The sequence below is a fragment of the Phytophthora infestans genome, genomic scaffold (genome assembly GCF_000142945.1).
Source record: "Phytophthora infestans T30-4 supercont1.7 genomic scaffold, whole genome shotgun sequence".
NCBI classification, from domain to species: Eukaryota; Oomycota; class Peronosporomycetes; order Peronosporales; family Peronosporaceae; genus Phytophthora; species Phytophthora infestans.
This window is the reverse complement of record NW_003303752.1, coordinates 4,108,971-4,133,937: the sequence shown is the minus strand read 5'-3', so window position 1 is coordinate 4,133,937 and position 24,967 is coordinate 4,108,971. Positions and strand designations below refer to the sequence as shown.

The following is a 24,967-nucleotide window of genomic DNA, read 5'->3' as shown; positions in this document are numbered from 1 at the left end:
TTGGAGATGTATGGTGTCGGGATGCAGCGCAATCATTTCAGAGCCATAGCATATGTGCATATTGTCATGTCCATAATGCACCGAGTCAGCGCCCTTATAATGATCGTGGGACACTAAGGCAACGCACGCTGGCCTTCTCACTTTCACCCACTACTGTAGACTTGCCATAGTCACATGCACGAGAATCGAAATGCGAGCTGACAAGAGTTCTTTTACCAGTACAAGCATCAGAATATCCACAGAATCTGCGGCAAGATGAACTGCTTCTCTTAACACCTTGCGTCCGGACGGTACTTGCCCAGAACGCGTAAGCGCATGTCGTAAGATACGGTATATCAATGTTACTACGTATTTGTATGGGTGCCCTTTTTGACGTGAGGTTAGGTGCATTAATTTTCAACAGGTTTTTCTTTCAATGTCGTAACTCTGACGGGATTCAGCGACAGTATTGCCTGCTCAATGTCGTAACTGACTGCAAGTGCAGTCAACAGATGGCTAAATTGCTTCACAGGCAGTCCACTTAAATCAAGAAACGCAAGGACGAAGGTACGATGGTTCAAGAAGCTGTGTATTTGAAACAAATCACTAATCAACTGACACGCAACCAAGCTCACTCGTCATCACTACCATTCTCGTTGTCACCACCGTTGCCGTCGTCGCTGCCAGCATCGTGCCCAAGTCGAAGTTCCCGTCGCGTCTTCTTTCTTTGGCCAGCTTTCTGGCCGGGCCGACGGAGCACAATGCGCTTCCCTAAGTTTGGTGGGATAGCTTGCCCGGCGTCGAAGTCATCATGCCAGATATCATAGCATGTCTTCGCAACGCCCTTGTATTCCCGTCGAATACGGTTGCACAACCAGCATTTCGCATTATCAACGGAGCAGCGTTCGCAAAAGAACGTTGTTGCGAAGGACTTCTTCTTTTCAGTACGCAAGAGCGCGCAGACCTTGCACGATCTCTGCCGGCGTTTCTGGACCCCAGTAACGGTAACCCAATCTTCAGACTGCTGCAGCGCGTGCGTGAGGCGTACTGGGGTGCGCTGGCGCTTTTGGCTCGCAGGAGGCGGTGTTGCCTCCACTCCAGCAAAATCTTCGGCTTTGAGTTGGAGAAGTTGATTTTGAAGGACGCAAAACCACTCTGAGCGCTTCATAGCAGCCATCCCCTTGATCTTGGCCCCCTCTTTGTGCGTAAGATACGCATTTACCATGACCATGTCCAGCAAACCTAAGAATAGGCTCTTATAATATTTCGTGAACCTCGTCGACATTTGCAGTGAATACGACTGGAGACGGAGTTGATCGTGGACATCAACTCCGCTCATCCAGTTCTGGTAGTCATTTACAGCAGAGGGGCACGGCACTCGAACCGCACCGATACGTTTTATTTTTCGCTCAATTGTCGACGCCGCCATAATGGAGCCCGTACAGAGATAATAGACGGGCTTCCGGTCCCACCAAACACAGGAAATCATGGTCGGGATGGCGATAGAGCGAGAGAACGAGAATGTACCGTGGGGTATGCTCACTGGGGGCGTGTCTTGCTCGTAGCCCTGAGATTCGGGTTGAATCCAAGCCGGTTAGTCATGATCGTGCCAATAACATACACCTTCATACTCAGAAGCTCAATCGCAAGGAGCACGGACGAGTAGTAGCGATCGATTACGACGGTATGCCACTTGTGACGAGACTGGGCGAGAACAATCTTCAAATTCCGGACCACGGCTGCAGCTCCAGTCTTAAAGTCAACTGAGGTGTCAGGTCCACCAGCAGATGCACGCTTACCCACATAAACTTCGAACCTAGATAGTTACGACATTCACTGTTGTCAGGCAAACACAAAGTAGATAGTTACGACATACAAATTTTAAACGTACCTGTGGCAGTATGCCGTCTGCGCGTCACAGACCATAAATAGTTTGGACCCGTAGCGGTGAGGCTTGTCGGCCATGAACATCCGGGTCGTGTTCCGCTTCGACGTGGACGGCAGTATACCCTCATCAAACGAAAAAATAGCAGAAAGAGACCACCCCAGCAAAAAGCGCTCTTGGACCTTGTCAACAACGGGGCGAAGTTTCCAGAGTTTATCGTTACCGTGGTCAATCGTGTTGTCTACGAAGTGCAAGTCTCGCATGATACTCTGGCACCTGTCACGCGTCATGAACCGCCCGAAAAGACCGGCGGGAACAGCACCGTCTTCCACCATACTCCAGTGCGCACCAAATCGTTTCTTTTGAGGGCAGAGCATCCGTGCAACGAGGAGTCCAACAACGTGAAGAATCTCGTGTGTAGAGTATGCTGCCTTAGCCTTCAAACGACGTGTAATCTGCTTGATCGTTTCACGCCGAAGGTCAGTCTGCCGTGCCTGAATGTTACGGGCGCGCTTGCCAGCTTGCTGTAGACCATATCGGTTCGTTTCAGCCGCGATAGAAACCCACAGAGATTTCGGCATGAAATAAAAGAAGGTGAGGATTGGCGATCTCCATAATTGCAGCAGGTCGGGCACAGGCCTTGCTTCTTCGGTGCCCAGTCCAGGGTACGCAGCAGCATCTGTCTCGTACTCCGAAGACACTGGCGTCCACTGCATTCCTCGTAGTGTCTGCTCTCTCTCCGTTGCAGCAGTTCTGCTAAGTGCGTTATTGCCCACCTGTAGTGCCGCAATGAAAGCCTTGTCCATTTCAACTGCGTCACTGTCGGACAGGACGTCGTCATCTTCCTCGGACATCCCGGCTCCGGAATCGCTGTTAATATCACTCATGCCGTCGTCGTCGCTATCACCCGAGCTGTAGTTCTCGTAGTCACTCGGCTTCTCCCCATCCAGCAAAACATTCACGTCCTCTTTGCCTGATAACGGCGTAAGTGTCCGTCGTCGAGGTTGAGACGCAGCGGCTTCTTCTTCGTCTACATCACCCTCGCTCTCTAATCCAGAAGCCTCCGAAAGTAAATGCAGTCCAGCAGCGGCCTCGCGGGCACCGCCGTCTTGTAGATTTTCTGAGGATAGATTGAATGCTCTGCTCACTGCAGTCTTCGACAGCTCGATGTCATCATCACTTGGGGTGCCGAACATTCGATCAATGGTATGCTGCGAAAGAAGGACACTCGTGTCGATCTGGGAAGGCCGAACGACGTCTTCCCCCTCGTGTTGTTGCTCTTCACCACTACTACCAGCTCCTGCTTGGTCTAGTTCCCCACCTTCTTCATCTCGGACTTGAGCATCAGCATCCGCCTCTTCCAGCAAGCCACTGTCGAACGCGTAGTCCACGACTGATTTCTCCCCCACGAAGACGTGCGTGTTGTCAGGACTCGAGTAGCTCCACTCAGTCTGGAGGCCACTCGGACGCTTGGACTTCCACCCCGCCGCCCGAAGCTGCCGCCATAAGTGGCCAAAGTCAATATCGTGTGTAGCGGCAGCCGGCGCGGCGGGCTTCTCGCGTCGACTATTCCGTATGCGCACCATCCAGCAAAATGTCGAATGAGTGGCTGTTCACGACGTGGCTGATCCCCTTCCCCTGGCCTGGTTTTGACTTGTAGCAAAATGACCTCTCGCAGATTATATTTTTGTGGTAACTTGATTAAAGTATTGAAAAAACTTTTCCGAGCCATTTGCTAATGACCTTCGTGCAATGTCGTAATATACGACGTAGCAAAAATAATATGTCGTCTTATACGACGTTCGTAAGCAAGGTGTTAAAGTCTGGCCTATTGGTACAGCATTATACGAGAAGATATTGGTACACTTGGCGCTGGCATTTTCATGCTATTCCCACTTGTCGCGAGCTACTCGAGACACTGTGCAAGCTATTCGGATGAGCAAGATTTTTGCCGCGCACAATGCTCAATCGCTTTTACGTTTGTCTTATCACGACCAACTGCTGGTCCTCTGTGCTCATCAATTTGCGATGGTTTTGGAAAGATGAGCCTCGACGTAGGTTTGCAGCAATCGTATGTGACTGCGTACTAAGCCTGATATCAACCATGGGAGTATTTCTCATGGTCGTCATGAATTATGTGGCCGAATACGACACCGTTTTAACCGGCTTCGGGCTCGACCTGCTCGATAATGACGAGTGGACTGCACAAATGCTGAATGAAGCGCAAGTGGTTGTGGTTGTATCGTGGTCAGATTTGGCAATGCGCGTCATCTTTACAATCGGCTTGATTATTTCTACCACGAACATGAAAGAGCTTTTATATTGTAACGTTACGTCAAGAAATCGGAATCTACATGTAGTGGCACATTGTGGCGGGCAAGCTACATCTAAAGTACCGATAGCTTCAGCCGAACTTCATACTCCTTAAAAAAATCAGGAATCATTTAGGATCGTATCCTGATATTTCTTATGCTTTAATTCGTGGAGTGCATTTTCTCTTTGCTTCATGGAGTTGTGGTGCTCATTCTCCATATCTACGCATCTACTCAGCCGTCTTGAATTGAGTGTATACCAAGAGTGCGTCCCATGGCTGGGGTGCTTCCATCGTGTTTCATGGTCAGTTTCAACTTGGAATTTCTGACTAAGTACGGGTCAAATGGAATGAATCTGAGCCTAGCACAGCTGTGAAGCTCCAATTTCTACATTGTTCTGCTCTCGAAGTGCCTGACTAGAGATGGTTTCAGATTTGAAGAGTAAAAAAGTTTAAAATACACAAAAACGTTTTAAACAGTTTAGAAGTATCCAAAATTCCAAAATTCATAAGGAATCCCAAAGGTACCCGGGCGAAAGAGAGGATTCGGCTCTGCTCATGGCGACAAGGGAGGAAGATACTGACAGCGGGCCGCCACAATGGGAGAACATACAGCAAATATGCTTGTGTATAACTCCACAATTGCGGAGTGGGGCTCCGACGCAGCAATTACGAATACTCATCATCCCGAATTGGTAATGGTAGCGATCGTTCAAGTCAAAATGACAGGCGGTCAACTTCCTCTTGGCTGTCAGTCCATTAATTTTCCGCTCAACCTAGGCCTGATCATCTTTTACAACACAGATTTGAATACCATATCGGATGAACTGGATACTAAGTGGCGTTGGGTTTCCAACATTTATCTTGAAAACAACAAGTTATCTTGTGTTCCAGCCGCTCTTTCGCGCTCACAACCTAATTTTCTGACTTTGGCTGGGAGCGCAATTGAAGAGTTTTCACTAGGGCTTTTTGAAAGCAAATATCTGGAGTACGTTAACCTTGGTCGTACGGCTGCACGAAAATTACTACAAGCCACTCAACCAAAGATGGATTCGATTATTTTCGATATCCATAACACAAACATTTCGTTTTTTTGGTCTTGAATTGATCCACTCGTTGAGAATCTGCTAAACTCTTCGGCTTCGATCGTTGCAGGCGGTTCGGCATACTGTCATGAGCAGCGAAGAATGTCCTTCTTGTAAGGGTTCATTGAAAGAAGTGGTGACACCATTCATGATGTCCTCCCAGTCTGCGAATACATCTGAGGCCAAGCCGGGACACCTTGCGAGCAGGGCTTCTCCAATTCAATATTATACGGAATTTCCTGCCGACCACAGCAGTAATAATGATTCAATACCTCAAGAAGCAATAATAAAAACGACCGCAAATACTGCAATGTATTATCATGACTCTGACTCACTTCGAACGGATGCCAATGTAGTCACGTCCCACAGGCTCCTGTTTGCCCGAAGAAACATTAGTAGTTCGAAATTGGCGGGTAGCATGGACGTACGCTGTGGAGTTAATACCAGCTTGCATTGCGAGAAAAGTCTCTCGCACGTGTTTGATGTCGGTGGAAGGTGCTTTAAGAGAGAATTGTAGATAGCACCTTTGTCCTGCTTGGACCGCTTGCCTGGCCCAGCACGAAGGATCTGAGTCGCGTAGTCTTCGGCACGAATTTTCCTCTTGTTGCCACAAACCGGCACTTCAAACCGCTTGACTGCTTGCGACTCTGCGTTGGAAAGATTGACGCCGTTTATGACCTTGACGACAGCCGAATCGAACACAGGAGAATGTACGATGTTAGCGTCTGCCTTCAGGTGGCCACGCATGCATGGGTACTCAGCGACCACAGAGTCAAAGAGAAGGCGCACGTCCGCCAAGTCAATACCTTCAGTCTGGAGCTTCTTCGTCACGCTTTGAAACTTCTTCATGTGCTCAAGAAGAGCGACCAGCTTCCGATGTGACGCACCGGTCAGGATCAGCTCCTCCACGGCGTCCACTGTCTTGATCTGAGGGCGAATTCGAATGTAGCGCTGAAGCATCTCAAAACTGGAACTCCATCTCGTCATATTCCGTTTGATGGGATGGAGGCTGGTCACTTTTGAAAGTTCGGCGAAGTTATTAACTTGACATAACTTTGACATCAGCGTGTTAGCTTGCGCTAGTAACGGTTCGTAATCAGCGAGATACTTGTTAACCGCCAAGTTAAACCGGTGACTGGCACAACCAACAAGCGGAACACCAAGCTTGGTGGCGATCGACTGGTTGGTGCTGCAGTTATCGCCAACAATAAACGCCACCATGTCGAGCGTCTTGTTGTAGACATTCAACACACCGTCAAAGAGCTTGATGTGCACATCTGCATCCTGCGATCCGTCATCAAGGGGAGACACTGCGAGCAGCTGCAGACGCAGATCCCCATCTGTATCAAAAGCACCATAAACGGCGATGTAGTGCATGGAGCCACTCGACCATCCATCGAACATTATTCCAAAATAGCTGCCCAGCATCGACTCGATCGTCTTGCCAACTTTCTCGGCCACGTCGTGCATTGCGTTGAGAAGAACGCGCGAAGAAATGGATGTCCATTTCGACATCGATCGTGTCAGCTCGTTGTCAACTTCTGAGAGCGGCATATTGCGCTCGATGACCCACTGCATCCACTGGAAACGATGTGTCGTCTCTTCGGAGAAAAACCCAAAGTCCTGGAGACTTTTAGATGTTGTAGAAAGGGAGGCTGCATGCTGAGTCTTGAAACCGGGGTGCTTGTGAGCGAGGTGAGCGATCAGGTTCAAGTAGCCAGTATTGGCAAGTTGCTTTCTCTCGTTACCACACTGCTTGCAGCGATAACGGCCTTGATCGAGGGCCTCGTAGAAGTACGCGCAGTTGTCCTTGTTGTTTGTCAGCATGTTTGAGGCGGGAGGTTACTTTGAAAAGTGAGCGAGCGAGGTACAAGAGGTATCTCGACCTCACCTACTACTGTAACCAGTCGTTTTAACATCAACAAGTAAGTATGGCATATAGATTTGACAAGATATGGTGGTGAGCGACTGTTGTCCACCAATTCGAGTTTTGACCTGGAATTTGTATGAGCTTACTTTTGTACATTATATTGTGAAAATTGGTCCAATATGATATTATATTTTTTGCGAAAGTTGAAATAATCCGCTTTTTTATTGTGAAGAACTGATTTTAATTGCTGTGGGTTCGACGTGCTGCACTGAACGTGAAAACATCCTTCGTCAAGTCACCACTTCTTTCAGTGAACTCTTTCCGGAAGGATACTCTTAGGCTAACTGAGACACCTTGCATGCAGCCGTGGTCTTACCTGTAATTTAGGTGACCCAATTTCCGCGGATCATATGTACATGTATGCGATCTCCGATAAGAACTGGAACTAGTATGCCCTCATTCTTCCGAGGAAGAAGAAATTAACCATAACTTTGTTCTAATTTGGTTTTTGGCTGACGTTGTGGACATGTTACAGTGCTTAGCATTACAGTTGATCATGCGTACATGAGTTTTCCGGCTGGACTGCAAGGCAAAAACTTCACCAACTCGATAACGAGCGAGTCACGTAGAGCCGACAAGTCGTGCTCAATGCACCATTGAATCAAATCCGACGCATCTACAGCAACGCCGTCTTCCAGGACAATACGAACTCGAACAATGCCTCGCCTGCGATTCGCCTCGTCTTGCATCAGAACGAGGGCATCTGTCACGTGAGGATGTGCAACAAGCATCGCTTCGATCTCGTAAGGTGCGTATTTTGTGCGGTGACCTTGCCATTCAACCTCGACTGTCGGGCGAAGACGACCCTGGAGCCACGCGCAACTTACTCCGTATTTGTCTTGTGTGATGACCCCAAGGTCAGACGTATGGTGAGCACCGTTCAAGCGCTGTAGCACGTGCTCTTTTACATATCCGATAGACTGCCATGGTGTCGTTATCGTGACCTCACCGTTATCCTTCGTTCGAGTCTCCACGCCAGGCCAAACTGAGCCAACATATAGCTGTTTTTCATTGCTTTCCATCTCTTTCAGCTCTTCGTCAAACCGTTTCCCATGCAGATACCAAGCTGCCATATCTCCCATCTCCGTCGAGCCGTAGTTCTGCATCAGTTGCAGTCCATAGTCGTCACGCATTTTGCGAAACAAATTCAGAGACAAACGTGTACCCGCGCAATACGGAACGTCGGCATACAGCGCAGTCGGTGGCATTGCGGCAAGTGCGGTGTATGTCCCAGGAGTCGCGTAGAATGCTGTGAACAGTTCACTGCGCTGCGAGAGCAGCGAGTAAAGTCCCACGGCACTGGAAGCGAAACAGAGTTCCGATTGCGCGTCGTACGGAGACGTGTACAGTGCGAAGATGGTGTTGATGGAGAATGCATGCGAGATTGATGTTCCACAGATGATGCGTGCTGGACGTTTGGGGAATAGCTGCTGGTGTGTGGACTCGCCCTGCAGCAGCATGTGATCCCATGTGCACGGCACGACCTTGGGCTCACCGACGCTGCCAGACGTGAGCAAGCAGACACATCCGCTGTTAGCAATCTCGCCCTCTTGAAGCCAGGTCATTGCAGCGGCTTTCGTCGTCGTCGACTGTGAGTTAGCGTCGTCCTGGACGCTCACGGACTCGGACGAGTCATCCACCGTGAGCACTTTGGTGATACCCGTCTGAGTCTTGACATGATCCAGTAGCGCTACACGGCTCTTGCCCACGAGAGCACAAATGCACTTTAGATGCATGGCTGCCAGCATGCAGGCCACACTCGTGCGGTCGTTATCCAACACGAGCACGAAGGCGTCGCCGCGCTGGACGCCGGCGCGTTGAAGCAAAATCAATCCCAGCGGCTGCAGCTCCGCGCGCAATCCTCCGCGCAGCACTTGCACATGATTATTGCCGCCTTGTATCAGCGCTGGAGAAGCCGGACGTCCCTCGGCGTCGAGCAGCGCCAGCTCGCCGCGCTTGACGCCTAAATGAGCCATGGCAAATGCGCAGTTTGACAAGCATAGGCAACGGACATTTAGTGTGGTGCACACAGAAGTCGATTGGCATCGAGGATGGCCAAGCGAAGGGGTCCGTTCAAGCTCAAGGTGCCTTTGCCGGTTGATGAGGACACGAATAGTGACAGTGAACCTGAAGTAAAGCGCGCGGATGTCAACGACAGTGAGTCAGGCTTCAACGAGTCGAGTAGTAGCGATTCGGAAGCGGAAGTTAAGCTTGAAAAGCGAAAGAGTTACAGCAGCTCCAGCAGCAGTGAAGAAGACAGCGATATAGAAGAGAAACCACGCGATTTGAAGGCGAAAGACGTTGAAATCAGCAAGTCTAGCAGCAGTGACGAGGATTCGAGTGCATCCGATCTCGGCAGCAGCGAGGAGAGCGAGGATAATGACGAAACGCCACCCATAAAGCAGAGTCCATCCAAGATGAAGAAACACATTGGGACAAAAAAAAACGAGATGCCCAAGGAAAAGGATGAGCTTGCAACGACGAAGAAGATCGGCACTAAAGGGCTGAAACGCTTAAAGCGGATGAGTATGTCCGGCAGCAGTGATGATGAAAGCGAGACGGAGGAGGCTCAGACACTGGACTCGATTGATACAGTGAAGATGGAAGCCGATGGTGAAGATACTGAAGAAGAAATGGACACGATGAAAGAAGAAGCTCCTGGCTCAGACACAGACGATGAGGACTGGAAGCCGCAGGATGAAGACGCCAAGGAAGGCTCAACGTCGACGAGTAAATGGGACGAAATTGTCGAAGACAGTGACGAGGAGTGGCGCAAAGACGAATGGGAAGACGAGGATATTCCCACAGAGGATGCAAATGACGAGGAGGTCTGTGGCAGTGATGTGGCGCAAGCGAAGTTTGTGCTGCGAAATATTACTTCCCGTATTCCTCTCGTTGAAGAAACGGCAATTCGTCGGGGAGTGAAGCTTTCTGGTCCGCCGCTTGAGTTCGCTACGAGCCACTTGGATGAGTATGCACGGTAAGCTTAACTCTTCTCACTAAGTCTGCTTTTGTTCGTGATACTTGCGACGTTATGTTCGGCGATCTGATTGGGATTGTGTTTCTTTTCTTTGAAGGAAATTCCGATGGCCTCAACATTTTCGGAATCTCCGTAATACCGAGTGAGTTTGATTGTGTCGTTTCTGTTCTGTTGTGTCGATATGTTAACGTTCTTGCTGTAGCTTTTCACAGGATCCGTCAGAGATTCTTGAGGATTACGAAGTATTCACGGATATTCGACAGCCAGACCCAGACCCAAGTGAGCACAATGTGCCCAAAGAGAGTCCGTTTGCGCAAGTCCCGCGTCCCATAATCGCACTAGCTGCTGAAGCCCTGCAACGCTCGTCGCGAAAGCGAAAACGAACTGCCCACAGTGAGAATCGGGAAAATATTCCTTCTGCGTCACGACTATTTAATATCGCACGTGTCGGCGGTCAATTTGGCGATCACTTCGTGGAGTCCTTACTCACTGCTAACGGCAAAGCGCTTCAAGGCATTGCTGATCATGACCATGACGAGCGTTGCTGGTCTTCGTTACCGATCAAGAAAAAGCCTGTTGCGAACTGGAGATTCGTTCTCGAGCACGTGCGCAGAACTATGGGCAGATCGGAAAGTGACGGCGCTGTCTTCCCACCCATGAGGCAAGAGTGAGTGTGCATTGAGAACTATGAGTTGGAATGATATCTTCAATGCTGATCGTGGTTTTGTCAGAACTTTGGAGTGCATCACGAAGCGTCTCAAGAACTTGTACGGCTATACTACTCAACATGAAGAGAGCGACGTGTTTGCGGCGCCTACGCCGATTGGTACAGGAGAGACTTCAGAAGAATCAAAGGAAAACAGCGAATAGTTCGTTGCTGAAACGAGAGACATCTAATTGTTCCATTGCGTCTCTTTGTGGTGGCAAATGCACTGTTGCATCCAAGTCACAAGCTCATGTCTTGAGCGCTTTCTTCTTCTTCTTGTACTTGTCGAAGTACGCCTGCACCTTCTGGTTGTAGTTCTTGTCACGCTTTTGCTGGTTAGCTGTCTTTACGATGACCTGCAGCACATCCTCATCGTTTAGCATGTGCTCCTTGCCAACACGTTGCGGATTGTACTTCGTGCTAGTTCCCCACACCAATGCGTAGTTGAAGTTGTCCAGCATGTCCTTCGAGATCTACAACCGAGTTTAAAATTGTGAGGAGGGACTCAAGCCAGGAAATTTACTCTTAATGCTACAGCGAGACAGGAACGTACCGACATACACGCTGACTGAACGCTGACACCTTTTCGCTCCGAGCCTAGGACGACCAGTTCCTCGAATTGAGGGGTCTGCAATACCAACGTATTAGCGCTGGTACACTTGAAGGGAAACTACAGCTTAGTCTTACCTCTCCACGACGTTTGGTGTAAACGCGTGTCAACCCCATGTAGTCCCACATCTTGGCCAGAAGCGTGTCAAAGTTCAGCTAAGCAACGATACAGCAGTCAGAAAAGAGAGAAATAGATCCAAAACTTAACAGAACAAAACGTACCGCAGGGCGATCACCGTGGGCGCAGGCAATTACAGTCGAGTTGGGCATACGCGCCAGTCGGTCCACATCTTCAATTGACACCACGTCGATCTTGTTATACACGTACAAGCACTTCACATACTTTCGGTTGCCTTCGATCACATCGATAAAGTCGTCCGTCGTGCAGTCTTCACGGAACAAAACCTCACAATTGTGAATCTTGTACTCGTGTAAGATCTTGTACACCGTCTGATACGGATCGTCGCCAAGCTGCAGCATTGCAATTAATAGCACGTTCGCAGTTAGCACGAAATAGCTATTCGGAGCAACAAAAGTGCCTCGTACCTTGGTTAGACGAAGGGTGCTGTTGAACGTGATGCCACCGCCATTCTTCTTCCGGAAGTAAATATCAGGCGGCAGACGGTTGAGACGCAGACCAACAGTCTCCAATTCGTTCTCCAGAATCTCACGATGACGGTTGCCAGCCTCTCGACCAGCATCCAGCACCATCAGAATCATATCAGCCGACTTGGCCACAGCAATGACTTCTCGTCCACGTCCTCGACCGTGAGCGGCACCTTCGATAATACCCGGAAGATCCAGCAGCTACATAAATAACAGCAGCAACAAGTTCAGCTTGGAATCTACACCATTATCGTCCTTCACTTTCTAAGCTCACCTGGATGCGGACGTCATTGTACAGTAGATTGCCTGGAATACAGGTGAGTGTCGTAAACTCTACAGCGTTCGTCTCTGATTGCGTCTCCGTCAGTTGACTGCAGGAGTTAATTGTTCGTTCGTTCAGGGCATATTAGCACAGCAAAGATGTGCACGGAGACGCACCTCAACATCGTCGACTTTCCCACACTAGGAAATCCGATCAAGGCAACGCGTCCATCGCCACTTTTGGCCACATCGAAGCCTGCAGTTATATAGTTGCACGATTAATTACTGTCCTTAAGTGCTTCTAGTAGAAGAGAGATAGTTTACCTTCGCCTCCACCGCCACTCGACTTTCCTTCATCAAGAAGCTACTCAAAGAGATGAAAGTAAAACATGAGTAATGATGATCACAAGACGAGAATCTATAAAGAATACAAGCACACCTCCGTCCGCAGCTTCGCAAGCTTGGCCTTCAGACGACCAAGATGGCCCTCCGTGGCCTTGTTAATCTGCGTCCGTTTCATCTCATCCTCTGTTCAAGGAAGCAGGCACGCAACAAGTTTGGCGTTAGAAGTTGCCCAATTCTCTTCATCACGCTGCACGTCGAAGCTAGAGGTGACAATAGAATACTACGTAGTCTATATGATCGACACAAAAGACGGCAGTGATCACGCACCGATCTCCTTGATGCGATCGACGATCCCCATGGCTGCCTCCTGATCCGCTGCAGCCCTGAAGCCGCGCTCTCTTTGAGTGAGTGACTCGCCCTGCCAGTCTTCAGAAGCGACAAAATAGGGTATAGTCTCTTGTTTCAGTATGGTTACCAAAATTACATCATACCCTACTTTGTACTTAGTCTAAAGTGCATTTTTGAAGGCTGACCAGTTTACTACTTTGGTTTACCAGAATCGGGTCCGATTGCATAATCGGCTTTCAACTGTCGACCACAGGCGAGCGCGTGATTCCCAGCTCGGAAGCAAGGATGGCCGACAACTCAGACAACGTACCTCCGGAGCGCGGCTTCTTCCCCGCTCTATTGGTGCGCTAGTTTTTAGTGATTGAAATCTTTGTCTGTGGAGGTGGTGCTCACGCTTTGATTGGCATGTGCAGGGCGGAGCCGTTGCAGGGACTTCAGTTGACATTGCGCTGTTCCCGCTCGACACCATTAAGACGCGTCTGCAATCGGCCCACGGGTTTTTCAAGGCTGGTGGATTCCGAGGCGTCTACTCGGGCTTGTCTGCTGCCGCTGCAGGATCAGCTCCTGGAGGTAATATTGTTCGGGGCATTTATGCAACCGAATAATGTTTGACAGTTGCTCTGCATGTACCTTTATCACCAGGCGCACTCTTCTTCGGCACTTATGAGACTTCCAAGTCACTGCTTGGCATGGCCGCTCCGAACCAGAAGCACTCGCCACTTGTTCACATGGCGGCCGCAGCATCGGGTGAAATGGTGCGGATTTGGAACGTGTGATCGATGTTGTCTACAGTGTCGGGTGCTAACAAGGTGGTTGTTTGTGATTGTATTCCAGGCGGCGTGTTTGGTGCGCACTCCCACTGAAATTGTGAAACAGCGTATGCAGACCGGTGTGTACAAGTCACTACCGGAAGCGCTCAACGCTATTCGCATGGCGGATGACATAGCTGGGTTCTACCGAGGCTACTGGAGCATGATCGCGCGAGAGATCCCCTTTTCGTTTATCCAGTTCCCACTTTGGGAGGGCTTGAAGGTACGCTACTTATATGCCATAAGGAGGTACGCGAGACTAATTACCACATTGCGTTATATGCTCCTCAGTATCAATGGTCGAAGCAGCAGAACGCCCCTGTGTCCTCACTACAAGGTGCAATCTGCGGATCGATTGCCGGTGGTGTGGCGGCTTCCACCACGACTCCACTCGACGTGGTGAAGACGCGGCTTATGCTTGGCAAGGATGCCAAGGGCGTTCCATATAAGGGCACACTGAACACGCTGTCGCGTGTGTACACTGACGAAGGCTTAAGGCGTCTGTTCTCAGGTGTTGGCCCTCGTACCATGTGGATCAGCATCGGCGGCTTCGTTTTCTTCGGCATGTACGAGAAGGCCACCTCAACGTTCGCTGCGATCGTGTAGAGCGAAGCGTGCAGAATAAAGGTAGCAGATATCGATAAAAAAATGGTGGTGCTCTCGCTCGAGGACGGCACCGTCTAAATTGTCAATTGAAGTTGAAGTTATGAGGTTTCTTGAATGAATAAGTGGTTCCTGAGAGGAAGAGCTGCTATACGCGATCAAAGTCCATAGAGCCTATGCTGACGGGGACCAGCAAGGTGTCCCATACTGTGGATATGTAGTCGGTCAACTTCATCATCAACTTGACCGCGTCCAGAGCTGCTAGGTAACTTTGGGCTCACAATCACTCGCCAGTACACAACCCATACTTTATTAAAGTCAAATTGTCGCACCAACGGTGTCTACCCTCCGAGCATTCGGTATCCACGCTCACTTTCGAATCTGCTCGCTGAAGACCAATTCTCTCTCTTTACCTATCCTATACTCCATCAAGATGGCTGCCTCCCCCAACAAGAAACTCCGCGAAGCCTCGCAGCTGGACCAGCTTAAGCAGTTCACCACTGTGGTGGCCGACACGGGCGACTTTGAGCAGATCAACAAGTACAAGCCTCAGGATGCCACCACCAACCCGTCGCTGCTGTTCAAGGCCGCCCAGATGGAGCAGTACTCGGCTCTTGTGGACGACGCTGTGTCGTACGGCAAGGGTCTTTCGGCCGACCTGTCTGAGAAGGAACGTCTGGGCTACGTCATTGACAAGCTGTCTGTGAACTTCGGTCTGGAGATCCTTAAGGTCGTGCCTGGCTACGTGTCGACCGAGGTTGATGCTCGCCTAAGCTTCGACACGGAGTCGACGATCGCGCGTGCTCACCGTATTATTGATCTGTACGAGAAGGCCGGCATTAAGAAGGACCGTATCCTTATTAAAATTGCCTCCACGTGGGAGGGTATCCAAGCCTGCAACCACTTGCAGAAGGAGGGTATCTCGTGTAACATGACCCTGCTCTTCGGCTTTGCCCAGGCTGTAGGCTGCGCTGAGGCTGGCGCCACTCTTATCTCGCCTTTCGTGGGCCGTATCCTTGACTGGCACAAGGCCAAGACCGGCAAGTCGAGCTACGAGTCCCACGAAGACCCTGGTGTTGTGTCCGTGACCAAGATTTACCAGTACTACAAGAAGTACGACTACAAGACTATCGTCATGGGTGCCAGCTTCCGTAACACTGGTGAAATTACCGAGTTGGCCGGCTGCGATCGTCTGACCATCTCCCCCGCACTTTTGGAGGAGCTTACCAAGTCGACTGCCACTCTGGCCAAGAAGCTGGACGCTGAGACGGCTGGCAAGGCTTACACGGGCGAGAAGCTGTCGTACGACGAGAAGGACTTCCGCTTGAGCATGAACGAGGACGCCATGGCCACGGAGAAGCTCGCCGAGGGCATCCGCGGCTTCAGCGCCGACATTGTCAATCTCGAGCAGATCCTCAAGACCAAGCTCGGCGCTTAAGCTATTTTGCTACGTCAACCTGGTCAATGCCCTCGGCTGTGACTCGAGATAATAGGAATTTATGCGTCGATGGTGTATGCATATCGGCGCACGAGTTTAGCGAACAAAACCATGGTTTTTATCTGTTGCTGCACTCTTCGTTCGTTGTACTAATGTATCGCTGCTTTTACACTTCTACATCGACACCACGGACCGTGCCAACGTGCACCATGGCACCCGGCGGGAATCAATCGAAAGATCTCAAAAAGATTGTCGTACTTAACAAAAATAGTTTAAGTACGATTCCAGTAAAAAAGCTGAAAGCCTCAATTGGTTATTGGCGCGCATAAGTAGCGGATACATCGGGCGGGATCATGGTCAACTTTGGCGACGAGTTCGAGCTGAGCCGGTGGTTCAACAATACTAGTAACTCTGTCAGCAGCGCGCACGCCACCGACAGTGAGGATGGCGATGCCGCGGGATCTGTAGACGACGCTGTAGCTCCATCGTCTAGCGCGAACCTGTCCGAGTGTTTTATTTGCCACATGCCCAACCCCGAGTTCATGTCCACCAATACGGTTAAGAAAGCGGCGCCCGTTCCTGTGTGCTCCGTGGGCTGTGAGGCCAAGTACCTCGAAATGAAGGGGATGCGGCCGTCAGGCGACTCGCGGAACGCGGACCCGAACCACTGCTTCGTGTGCCAGGCTCCCGATCCCGAGTATTCCGTCAGCACGCGCGGAACTGTGACTCCCGTGTGCAGCAAAGAGTGCGAGGGGGTATTCCTCCGTCGGAAGAAACAACGTGGGAACGGCGATGGTGACAGCGCTTCAGCGTCCAAGCGCTCCAAGAGCGATAACGCGGAACCTGCCAAGCGCCAGCGACGCACGCTTAACTTTCTGGGCGATCAGCTACTCAACAGCTCGGACGGCAAGGGGTACAAGAGCTGGTGGCTGGGTGCACTCACTTTCTACGACTTTGTGTATCAACGCCATGGAATGTGGCACAGTTACTCAATCAGCAACGACGTGCCGCGTGTCGACGCGTGCCTGATCAAATTCGGTAAGTCCATGGAGAATGCTGCAGTTATTATTTATATTAATTGACCTCTCTTTTATTGTGCTACGTTGTGTATGGTTCAGCTACTTGCAACATTTATCGCGAACTGGATCGCAGTACTGCGTACCTCCGAAAGCATGTGCTTCGATGGCAACAATCTCACCAAGGACGCCTCGGTCTGCGCGAAGTACTGTGGATGGCAGTAGCATTTAGGTATTGCAACCAACTGGAAACCTTTTACAAGCTCAAGGGGATTCCGAGCTCCGACGACTTCCCCCACTTTAGTAAGCGGTATGTCTATTATGCTGTCCTCCTAACGTCAAGAATATAGCGGTCTGACTTTTGTGTGTGACACAGACTGCTAGCGATGACAAAGCGCACCGCTGACAGTGATCTACTGGCCGGCGACCGTGACCTTACAGTGGCCTCTTATCTGAAGACCCTGGAGAAGTTTCTGCTGAACATTGATGAGACCACAGTGGCGGTAAAGGAATGCACCACTTCCGAGAGCATTTTCGAGACCCTTCGAAAGTTCCAAGACAACGCACTTGGATCATTTACGTGCTGGCAGGTGGTGTGCGACCTGATGGAGCTGCACATGCTGGCCGAGGACTTAATCACGGACGAGTTTGTATGGCTCAGCCTAGACGCGAGGAAGAGTCTGATTCAGGTATTCGGCAAGAACCGTGCGCGCCCATCGGAATACGTCGCACTCGCGAAGCTGCTGCAACAACGCCAGCTACAAGGCTTTAAGGCTCTTCAGGTGGAATTTCCGTTCTTTATGAACCAGAAGCTGGACTTGAAGAACATTGGACACGCACTGCACGGCTTTCAGGTGTATCGCAACATGAAACTAATGGAGCATAAGCAAATCCAGAAACAGGAGCCCGGTACCACGCAGCCTGTGCTGTACAACTCACGTACGTACATGATGGACTCGGAGAACTGCGAGGTCTGCACGCACCCGGAAAATGAGGACGAGTTGGTGCTCTGCGATATGTGCCAGCGCATGTTCCACAAGTACTGCATCAACATGAAGGAGCTACCTCCGGCCTCCTGGGTGTGCACTGCTTGCAAGAAGCTGCAAAACTATCCTCATGAAGGCCTGGCTGTCGAGCAGGAAGTTATCTCAATCGATTAAGCTAGGTAGCCGTTGCTCACCAACAGGGACGTGGTAGGTCTGCCTCAAGGCGTCTGATTGAAATACACAAAACGTTCGCCAAATCTGCAATAGAGAACAGATCATGCGCATTTAGCTTTTGAGTCCGCGAGCGATTTCTTCGGTGTGCGCCCCTCGTTCTTCCTCTCCCATCGGTTCTTCACGACTTGATAGTGCGAATCGTTTTTCCAGACGTAGTAGAATGCGATCACGTCTGCGCACGACTTGCTGCCAATCTGAAACAAACACCAACTATCAGAAATCGGCGCAATGAATAAAATCCATTTGAGACATACCACTTCAGCAATTCGCGTGAAATCCTTGCCGTAGCACTCAATCGCAACCTCGAACACTCTGATCTCAAAAGGAGTCCACGTATCTATCGTCGCATAAGGAATTGCTGTTAGCACGTACGTCTGGCTTTGTAGGAACAGAAATACCAGGAACCGGGCATGTACCTAGAACAGATGGAACACGCAACGGTGATAACCCTTTGAGACCTTGCTGGAAGACAGACACCCGCTGCAAGCCAAATTCAGAAATCTTCTGCCTCTTGTGGTGAGACGCGTAAGCCGGTCGGGGGGCATACATTGCTCGTGCGGCGTCAAGGTAATCTTGAATGTAGATCTGTCGCTCTGTATGCTTTTTATTAGCAGTGAACTAATAAATCAAGAAGTGATTCAATAGTTCCACGTACTTCGAAGGCAATCCATGAGTTTGAGCGTCTCACTTGATACGCTCGGCTCAGGTTCCGGCAAGAAATCATCCGACAAATTGCCATCATCTCGAGTCTTTGCACATGATCCGTGCTTCTTCCAGAAATAATAGAACGCAATTATGTCCTTCACTGTCTTCCTGGGAAGCTGAGGAATGCAAAAACTCGTTAGCGATGAAGAATCATTCATGGATTTTTCTCAATTGATCTAACCTGTTCAGCAATTGCATAGAAATCCTTTCCGAAGCGTTCATACGCCTCCTCAAACAGACCAACTTCAAGTCCCGTCCAGTCGTCTACACCATCAGTTCCTCGAATTAATTACTTTGCACGAGTAAGACATGCGACGGCAGATAAACACCGTACCTAGAACCTGATGACCCCGGAGTGGAGACACCAGCGCTGTCAGCGTGTCGAATGTGGACCGGCTTTTCAGTCCGTACTACCGGCGACCACACAGACCCCAAAACAACATTTAGCGCCACTGTAGAGTTAATGACAACGTAGGGGATTTGCGTCTTCTCACCGAGTTGGGCTTCATCTTCAAGATAGCCGCAGGTCGCTTCATCTGGAACTGCATCTCGTACAGTGCCCGAGCCGCTCTCAAATATCGCCGCATATTACTTAATTTCACTGTTCAGAGTATAGACCGCAATAGCACCAACGTCAGACTCTGGGAAAATGAACCTGCTTCGTTCAGGCATTCCATTACCATCCGCATTCGCAGCATCGGAAGGTTTATCTCCTCGCCAAATGGACGCGGCCAGCACCACTTTCTGCCCTTCCCGATCGTCTGCACTGCCTGTGTCGTCGCCACTGTTGCTATCCAGTCGCAACTACCAGATTACATCCAAATAAAGTGAAGGTTTAGACTTTTACGCATTTCTCAACCCACAGCGCTCTAGATACAGTACAACGAAACTTGCACTACTCACCGGACTGGCTTTCTTCTGCGTCCTCAGTAGCGCTGCTCTGTTGGGTGTCAGCGGCGAGCGCTCATCAGACTCGCTCCGTGGCCCGACGTCGACGCTATTGGCGCGGCTGCGGCGCGCCATTTGGAAAGTGCAAAATTCATTTAAGTACGATTCGCACAGCTTCAAAGCGATGACGAAGGTAGCCGCACGCAGGGCCGAGCAAGGCTCGACGCCGGACGATGCGGCGGGATTCCTGCGTCGCCTGTCCGTGGCGGACGCCAAAGTTCTGCTGGAAAGGACAAGGTGCGTCGTGCGTAGTGTTAAATCATGCAGGGGGAGTTTGTATCTCCTAGTGTACGTTAAACTCTCTGTATTAACGAATTCTGCTACTCAGGAAGGAGAAGGAGAACAAGACCAAGGAGATGCAGAAGATGATTGGTGTGCGATACCGAGATCTTATCGAGTCGGCGGACAAGATCGTGAACATGCACTCGGCTGCGCTGCGTCTTGAAGTTTCGCTCAAGGAGATGCCCGACATGTGGAAGCACATGGAGATATCTCTAGCGAGTGCGTTGGCCGTGCAGGACCATCCTAGTAATGACACAGAAGAGGATCCTCCCAAGACGCAGCAAAAGGACCTGCCGATTGAAGCTACAGACTCCGATAAAGTGACGTTCCTGGTGGGGGTTCCCGAACTGATGTGGCAATTGCTGGATGAAGGAGAATCATTGCAAGCTCTGGAACTATATCAACGAGCGACCAGTATTCATTGTGAATACGTCGCTAAGACTACAGAGAGCGAGTTTCCATTCCTGCAGACCCAATGGACGTGCATTGAGTGTTTTCGGCCGGTACGTGAAACTGGAATAAATTACAATCATATGGACATTAACGAAATTGTTGGCGCCTTTGTAGAGGATGGTGTCGTGTGCGAAGAGCTACTTGACTTGTCGAGGCAAGGAGAGTCGATTTTATGCTGACAATTTATGTACACTTGCTGTGCTGAACGACCCTGCTATTGGAGCGCAAAAGCTGTTTGAGATGTTTCTGGAGTCTCGCACCAAGTGGATGACTCCACTTCACAAACGCGATGAGAAAAACCAGGCGACGTACAAATCTTCGTCGAAGAAGGAGCGCGCGCTCATGATTATTTTGAAATCGATCAGCCTGACGATGACGCAAACGGAGGAAATCTTTGGGGAACACGGTTTGTTGATATCGATTCCTCAGCTACCACCAAGCTTCAAGGACGGGTTGGAGCAGTTTATCTCGTCGGGAAAGATGCTAAAAATGTTGAGCGAATGGCTCGAGCGGAGACGTCGACAGGTACGACAAACAAATTGTAGGTCACCCTTTGCTGCAGTACTAAAAGATCTGTCGTCTGTGTACAGATACGTGACGTAGCTTCACCGATTATTTCCAGTATTGACTCGATCTCGCAACTATCGCAAGTGCAATCCAAACTGTTTGCTGTAAGCGAGAACAGTGCTGGCTGTCAGCATGTGAAGTTGTGGGGTCAGGTTCTTAGCGAAGCACCTGAGAAGCGGCCAAATGGGCCCATTGATTCCGTTTTTTCGGTACTTTACGCCGAAGCGTTTCGGAAGAGGACGCGTGACTTGGTACAGAACTCGTTCGTCGAAGCTCTCGAAGCGATTAAATCTCAGATTCGAGTCAGTTTGGAAGACACGGCTGCTAGCATTTCTCGAAGCGATTTCAGGCTCAGAAATGTGAAGTTCTACGACTACTTCGAAACGATCCAGAAGAAGGCGGCCGATCTGGATGCCAGTGATCTACAGAGTGTCCTGATCGAAGAGTTTCTTCGCACGCTTTTTAAGCTGGTGATATTTTTCGAGCAGGAGTATCCTCTCCCGATGAACCAAAAGTCTGCTACTGTTAATGGTGCAGTTCAACTACCAAGCGTTTTCTTAAGCATCTCCAACATTTTGGCGGGAATTGTTGCTGGGTTTCATCGTCATATGAACAAGTTATTTCCTGGGAGCTCGACTGCTGTGTCAATACCTGCGAAAGACCCCTCACTCTTGGTAGTTGGTCCAGTTTTTGAGAAGTATTCTAGCAGTGGCTGTGTGATGAAGGCGCAACTTACAGCCGCACTGGAGGTGAGCTGGTCAAGCTTCGTCGTTTAAATTTTTTGAGGCTGAACTCACATTTCTGCTGGATATGTGTAGGAAATTATTGGGGACGAAGAGAAAAAGCTGACCTGTTTTATTGATGAAGAACTCGGACGGGTCAACGCTGTGGGGTTCTATTCTCTCTACCTTGTGTCTGAGATTAAACAAAAAGCGTCATATCCGCAGCTGTTCGTGAACGTCCTGCATGGGTTGTCCAATAAGTACTGCGAGGCATGGGCTACCATTCTTCTGGAGCAGAAGATTGAACCGTTGCGCGAGCTGATGCTTATCGAGCAGTATGATTCGACCAACGAGGTACAGCTCTACTGGTATCCTACTTTAACATTTGGCACAGATTAATAGCTCTTATGACTTCGCTAGAAATGGATCGCTACCCACGAAGGTTGGATTGAGCAAGAAATTTCTGATGAAGCACTTGATGGAGACACCGACGGTTCTTCCTCGGAATCTGAGATGGTTCTTGGAGAGGAAAAGGTCTGGCTGCCATGGTGCGAAACGCCGACAGTGTCAAGCTTTCTCTTCTCTTGCTGCTACAGCCTGGACGATGCGAACCGGTTGGCTCAGAGCTCCATCGGGATAACAAATGAGCAGATCCAGTTGATGCAGCGCACTATTCGTGAAGTTCTCGTGGAGCAGCTTACCATCGTGAGTGTGGCCGTGTATGATACCGCAGTTTCTCTTCTGGTTGCTGCCAAGGCAACTCAACATGATTCAGTGTTGAACTTTGGCGAGTGCTGCATCCAGCAGTTCCTCTTTGACATGTACTTTGTTCGTGCGACGTTGGGCTTCTCCGACTTCATTCGCTTTGGCTGGGGCGATGAGTTGAACCCAGAAGATTGCTCTCCGGGCTTACTCAAGCTGAAAAGCTTGTTCGAGCGCATGCGGGAGTTCATCGATCCAGTGGACTGGGAGATCTACGGACCTCAACTGATTGAGAACGTGGTGCTTCAGTTCCGAAAGAGCCGGCTGCTCTTTTCATCCCTCTCAGAATCCAACGACATCAACAAAATCAGTAAGTCAGCGCTCGCGCTTGTGCTTGACGTCAGATTCCTAATGTATAAATTTATTGTGTCCTTCAGATGGAAAAGAAATTGTGATTGGCGCTCAAGATACGAGGCCATTAGCACGGATTGCAGATCCAGTTGCCAGATTCTCGCTGCTTCCTGTTCCTTCGAGTCGTCGCAAGTTCCAGCGTACCGTGTCATCGACGTCTCGTTCTAGTGAGAACGATATGGGAGAAGGACGAAGCAGAGCAAACAGCTCCTCTCTCTTCCATGAGCGCACAGACGATTCGTCCCAGTCGTCAGCCACGAAGCTGCAGAACTTGCTGTCATCATCGACAAGCTCCAATCTCTTCTCTGCAGCGACTTCAGGCACGAATCTGCTTTCTTCCGCTGCGAAAGGTATGGGATTTCTGTCGTCTGCCACGACCAACAAATACTTTTGAGAACAATAGAATGGGGTCTGTTGAAGTACAAGCGATCTCTATTGAATGGTATGCTGATCACGTGTCTACTCAACAAATTTCATGGATGAGCCCTTGGAAAGAGCGCCCCATTGCTGGTCATACACCTTGGCAAACGCCCCAAGCTCAGCGTCTTTGACCGACGAATCCTTGTCCTCGGAGAAGAACTCGTTCGTAACAACACTCAGTGTGTCTGCCATCAGATCGCGAATAACAAAGTGTAGACGATCTCCCGTTTGCTTGAAATCCGGACCAGGGTTGAACTCCAAGAGCCACACGTTGAAGTCCTCGTCGACCATGAAGTCCACCCCGTAAATCTCGAAGCAGTTTGGTAGTGGCTGGAAAACCGAGAACTCGCCCTTGTAAGCGTCGAACGTCTCCGCTGTGATTTGGCCAATGTCCGTAAGGATCTTTGCCTTTCTACCGGCAGCATCTGCGATGCCTTGTTCCGCCAGTATATCTTCGATATCGTCCAGTAACAACACGCACTCACTCTCAACGAAGTCAGGGTGACTTTGTTGCTGGAACGTGTTTGTGATGTGCGAGTAATTATTGTCCGTGTCGGCCTCGCGGTACTGCTCCAGAGCGCACAGTACGAGGCAATGCTGGTACACGTACACTTTGAGACCACCCACTGCGAGGACATACACACGGATGTGGAATTTGCGACCTCGTAGCAGCAACGGCCGCTGAATGTACTCCTGGACAACCCACTCGCGGATGTCTGTCCACTCGTTGACAATACTGCGGAGCTTCTTAAAGTCTTTGACAACGTTGACCTCGGCGCCCTTGTTGGTAGCACTGGGCTTCATGATCCACGTGTTGCTCTCGTTGTCAAGCGTCTGCTTCACTTCCCACAAACACGAGTCCAAGCGCTGACGGAAGGGGATGCCGAATTGAGCCATGCTTTCGTCGTAGGCTTCCCATGTGTCCACCACAATGGTACGCGGCAGAGCCTTGCTCAGCAAGCAGTCTGGATGCTTCATAATGTACTTGGACAAGTAGATCGACAGCTGCGCCTTACGCGAGAGCCCCTTGCGCACGCAATATGCGTTGGCTACCACTTTTCCAGCAAGGATATTCTTCCAGTCCAGATTTTCATACTCGTCCCACTGCAACCACAACAGCAAAACAAGCATTAGAGCCTACAAACTGCCAACACACGTCTTTTTGTCAGCTAACGGGTCTTCGTACGATTAGATCTGGGAGCTCCGTGTCGTCTTCTTCTGATACGACCGTGTACATTGCGGGGTGAAACGCGAATGCGCGGTCCACGAGCGGCGCCACGTACTCGCTGGGCACACCTACGCGCGCCACCAATCCATCAATGTATCCGTCCGCTGCCTCGCCCGCTAGCAGTCGGTATTTGATGGCACAAGCCAACTCGCTCGTCTGCCAATGCGCCGCGTCCTGCATGATTGTCGACACTTTGATGCGCGACTGGCGGTGATGCACCACGTACCCCAAACGTCGTCTGATTGGATGAAAAAGAGAAGCATATCATTTCGAAAAGTGAACCCACTTGACAGTGAAGTGACGAAGAATTAAGAGCTTTGTTCCAGACACACCAATGCTTCAGTATTAACCGCTCTACAGTAATTATTGGTAGACATTGCTTCTGACCAAAGTAAAAC

General features: G+C 50.1%; 9 protein-coding genes across 9 annotated transcripts; 5 read left to right on the top strand and 4 right to left on the bottom strand.

The window, feature by feature from the left end:
* Positions 1-7,684: 7,684 nt before the first annotated feature.
* On the bottom strand, positions 7,685-9,166 carry PITG_05640 (uncharacterized protein; the record flags this gene model as incomplete). Its single annotated transcript, XM_002999216.1, has 1 exon — positions 7,685-9,166. One exon carries the CDS (start codon positions 9,164-9,166, stop codon positions 7,685-7,687), a length of 1,482 nt encoding a protein of 493 aa, XP_002999262.1.
* An 865-nt stretch (positions 9,167-10,031) lies between these two features.
* PITG_05639 (uncharacterized protein) lies at positions 10,032-10,841 on the top strand (the record flags this gene model as incomplete). Its single annotated transcript, XM_002999215.1, has 5 exons — positions 10,032-10,047; positions 10,092-10,170; positions 10,268-10,312; positions 10,373-10,412; positions 10,473-10,841. The coding sequence occupies 5 exons, from the start codon at positions 10,032-10,034 to the stop codon at positions 10,839-10,841; spliced, it is 549 nt and encodes a 182-aa protein (XP_002999261.1).
* A 283-nt stretch (positions 10,842-11,124) lies between these two features.
* Positions 11,125-13,055, bottom strand: PITG_05638 (GTPase, putative; the record flags this gene model as incomplete). Its single annotated transcript, XM_002999214.1, has 10 exons — positions 11,125-11,349; positions 11,430-11,504; positions 11,564-11,641; positions 11,708-11,956; positions 12,032-12,292; positions 12,366-12,462; positions 12,530-12,608; positions 12,677-12,716; positions 12,792-12,880; positions 13,025-13,055. The coding sequence occupies 10 exons, from the start codon at positions 13,053-13,055 to the stop codon at positions 11,125-11,127; spliced, it is 1,224 nt and encodes a 407-aa protein (XP_002999260.1).
* A 275-nt stretch (positions 13,056-13,330) lies between these two features.
* PITG_05637 (S-adenosylmethionine mitochondrial carrier protein, putative) lies at positions 13,331-14,460 on the top strand (the record flags this gene model as incomplete). Its single annotated transcript, XM_002999213.1, has 5 exons — positions 13,331-13,387; positions 13,459-13,615; positions 13,688-13,800; positions 13,880-14,077; positions 14,146-14,460. 5 exons carry the CDS (start codon positions 13,331-13,333, stop codon positions 14,458-14,460), a joined length of 840 nt encoding a protein of 279 aa, XP_002999259.1.
* Positions 14,461-14,841: 381 nt separating this feature from the next.
* Positions 14,842-16,033, top strand: PITG_05636 (transaldolase; the record flags this gene model as incomplete). Its single annotated transcript, XM_002999212.1, has 1 exon — positions 14,842-16,033. The coding sequence occupies one exon, from the start codon at positions 14,891-14,893 to the stop codon at positions 15,893-15,895; it is 1,005 nt and encodes a 334-aa protein (XP_002999258.1).
* Positions 16,034-16,226: 193 nt separating this feature from the next.
* Positions 16,227-18,071, top strand: PITG_05635 (uncharacterized protein; the record flags this gene model as incomplete). Its single annotated transcript, XM_002999211.1, has 3 exons — positions 16,227-16,933; positions 17,014-17,221; positions 17,288-18,071. 3 exons carry the CDS (start codon positions 16,249-16,251, stop codon positions 18,069-18,071), a joined length of 1,677 nt encoding a protein of 558 aa, XP_002999257.1.
* Positions 18,072-18,172: 101 nt separating this feature from the next.
* On the bottom strand, positions 18,173-19,859 carry PITG_05634 (uncharacterized protein; the record flags this gene model as incomplete). The annotated part of the gene is made up of 9 exons (XM_002999210.1): positions 18,173-18,325; positions 18,386-18,468; positions 18,548-18,724; positions 18,787-18,952; positions 19,018-19,100; positions 19,171-19,246; positions 19,331-19,437; positions 19,517-19,640; positions 19,740-19,859. The coding sequence occupies 9 exons, from the start codon at positions 19,857-19,859 to the stop codon at positions 18,173-18,175; spliced, it is 1,089 nt and encodes a 362-aa protein (XP_002999256.1).
* Positions 19,860-19,957: 98 nt separating this feature from the next.
* Positions 19,958-23,315, top strand: PITG_05633 (uncharacterized protein; the record flags this gene model as incomplete). Its single annotated transcript, XM_002999209.1, has 8 exons — positions 19,958-20,025; positions 20,113-20,312; positions 20,388-20,569; positions 20,634-21,044; positions 21,110-21,835; positions 21,926-22,162; positions 22,229-22,880; positions 22,948-23,315. The coding sequence occupies 8 exons, from the start codon at positions 19,958-19,960 to the stop codon at positions 23,313-23,315; spliced, it is 2,844 nt and encodes a 947-aa protein (XP_002999255.1).
* A 65-nt stretch (positions 23,316-23,380) lies between these two features.
* Positions 23,381-24,749, bottom strand: PITG_05632 (uncharacterized protein; the record flags this gene model as incomplete). The annotated part of the gene is made up of 2 exons (XM_002999208.1): positions 23,381-24,445; positions 24,528-24,749. The coding sequence occupies 2 exons, from the start codon at positions 24,747-24,749 to the stop codon at positions 23,381-23,383; spliced, it is 1,287 nt and encodes a 428-aa protein (XP_002999254.1).
* Between the last annotated feature and the right edge of the window lie 218 nt (positions 24,750-24,967).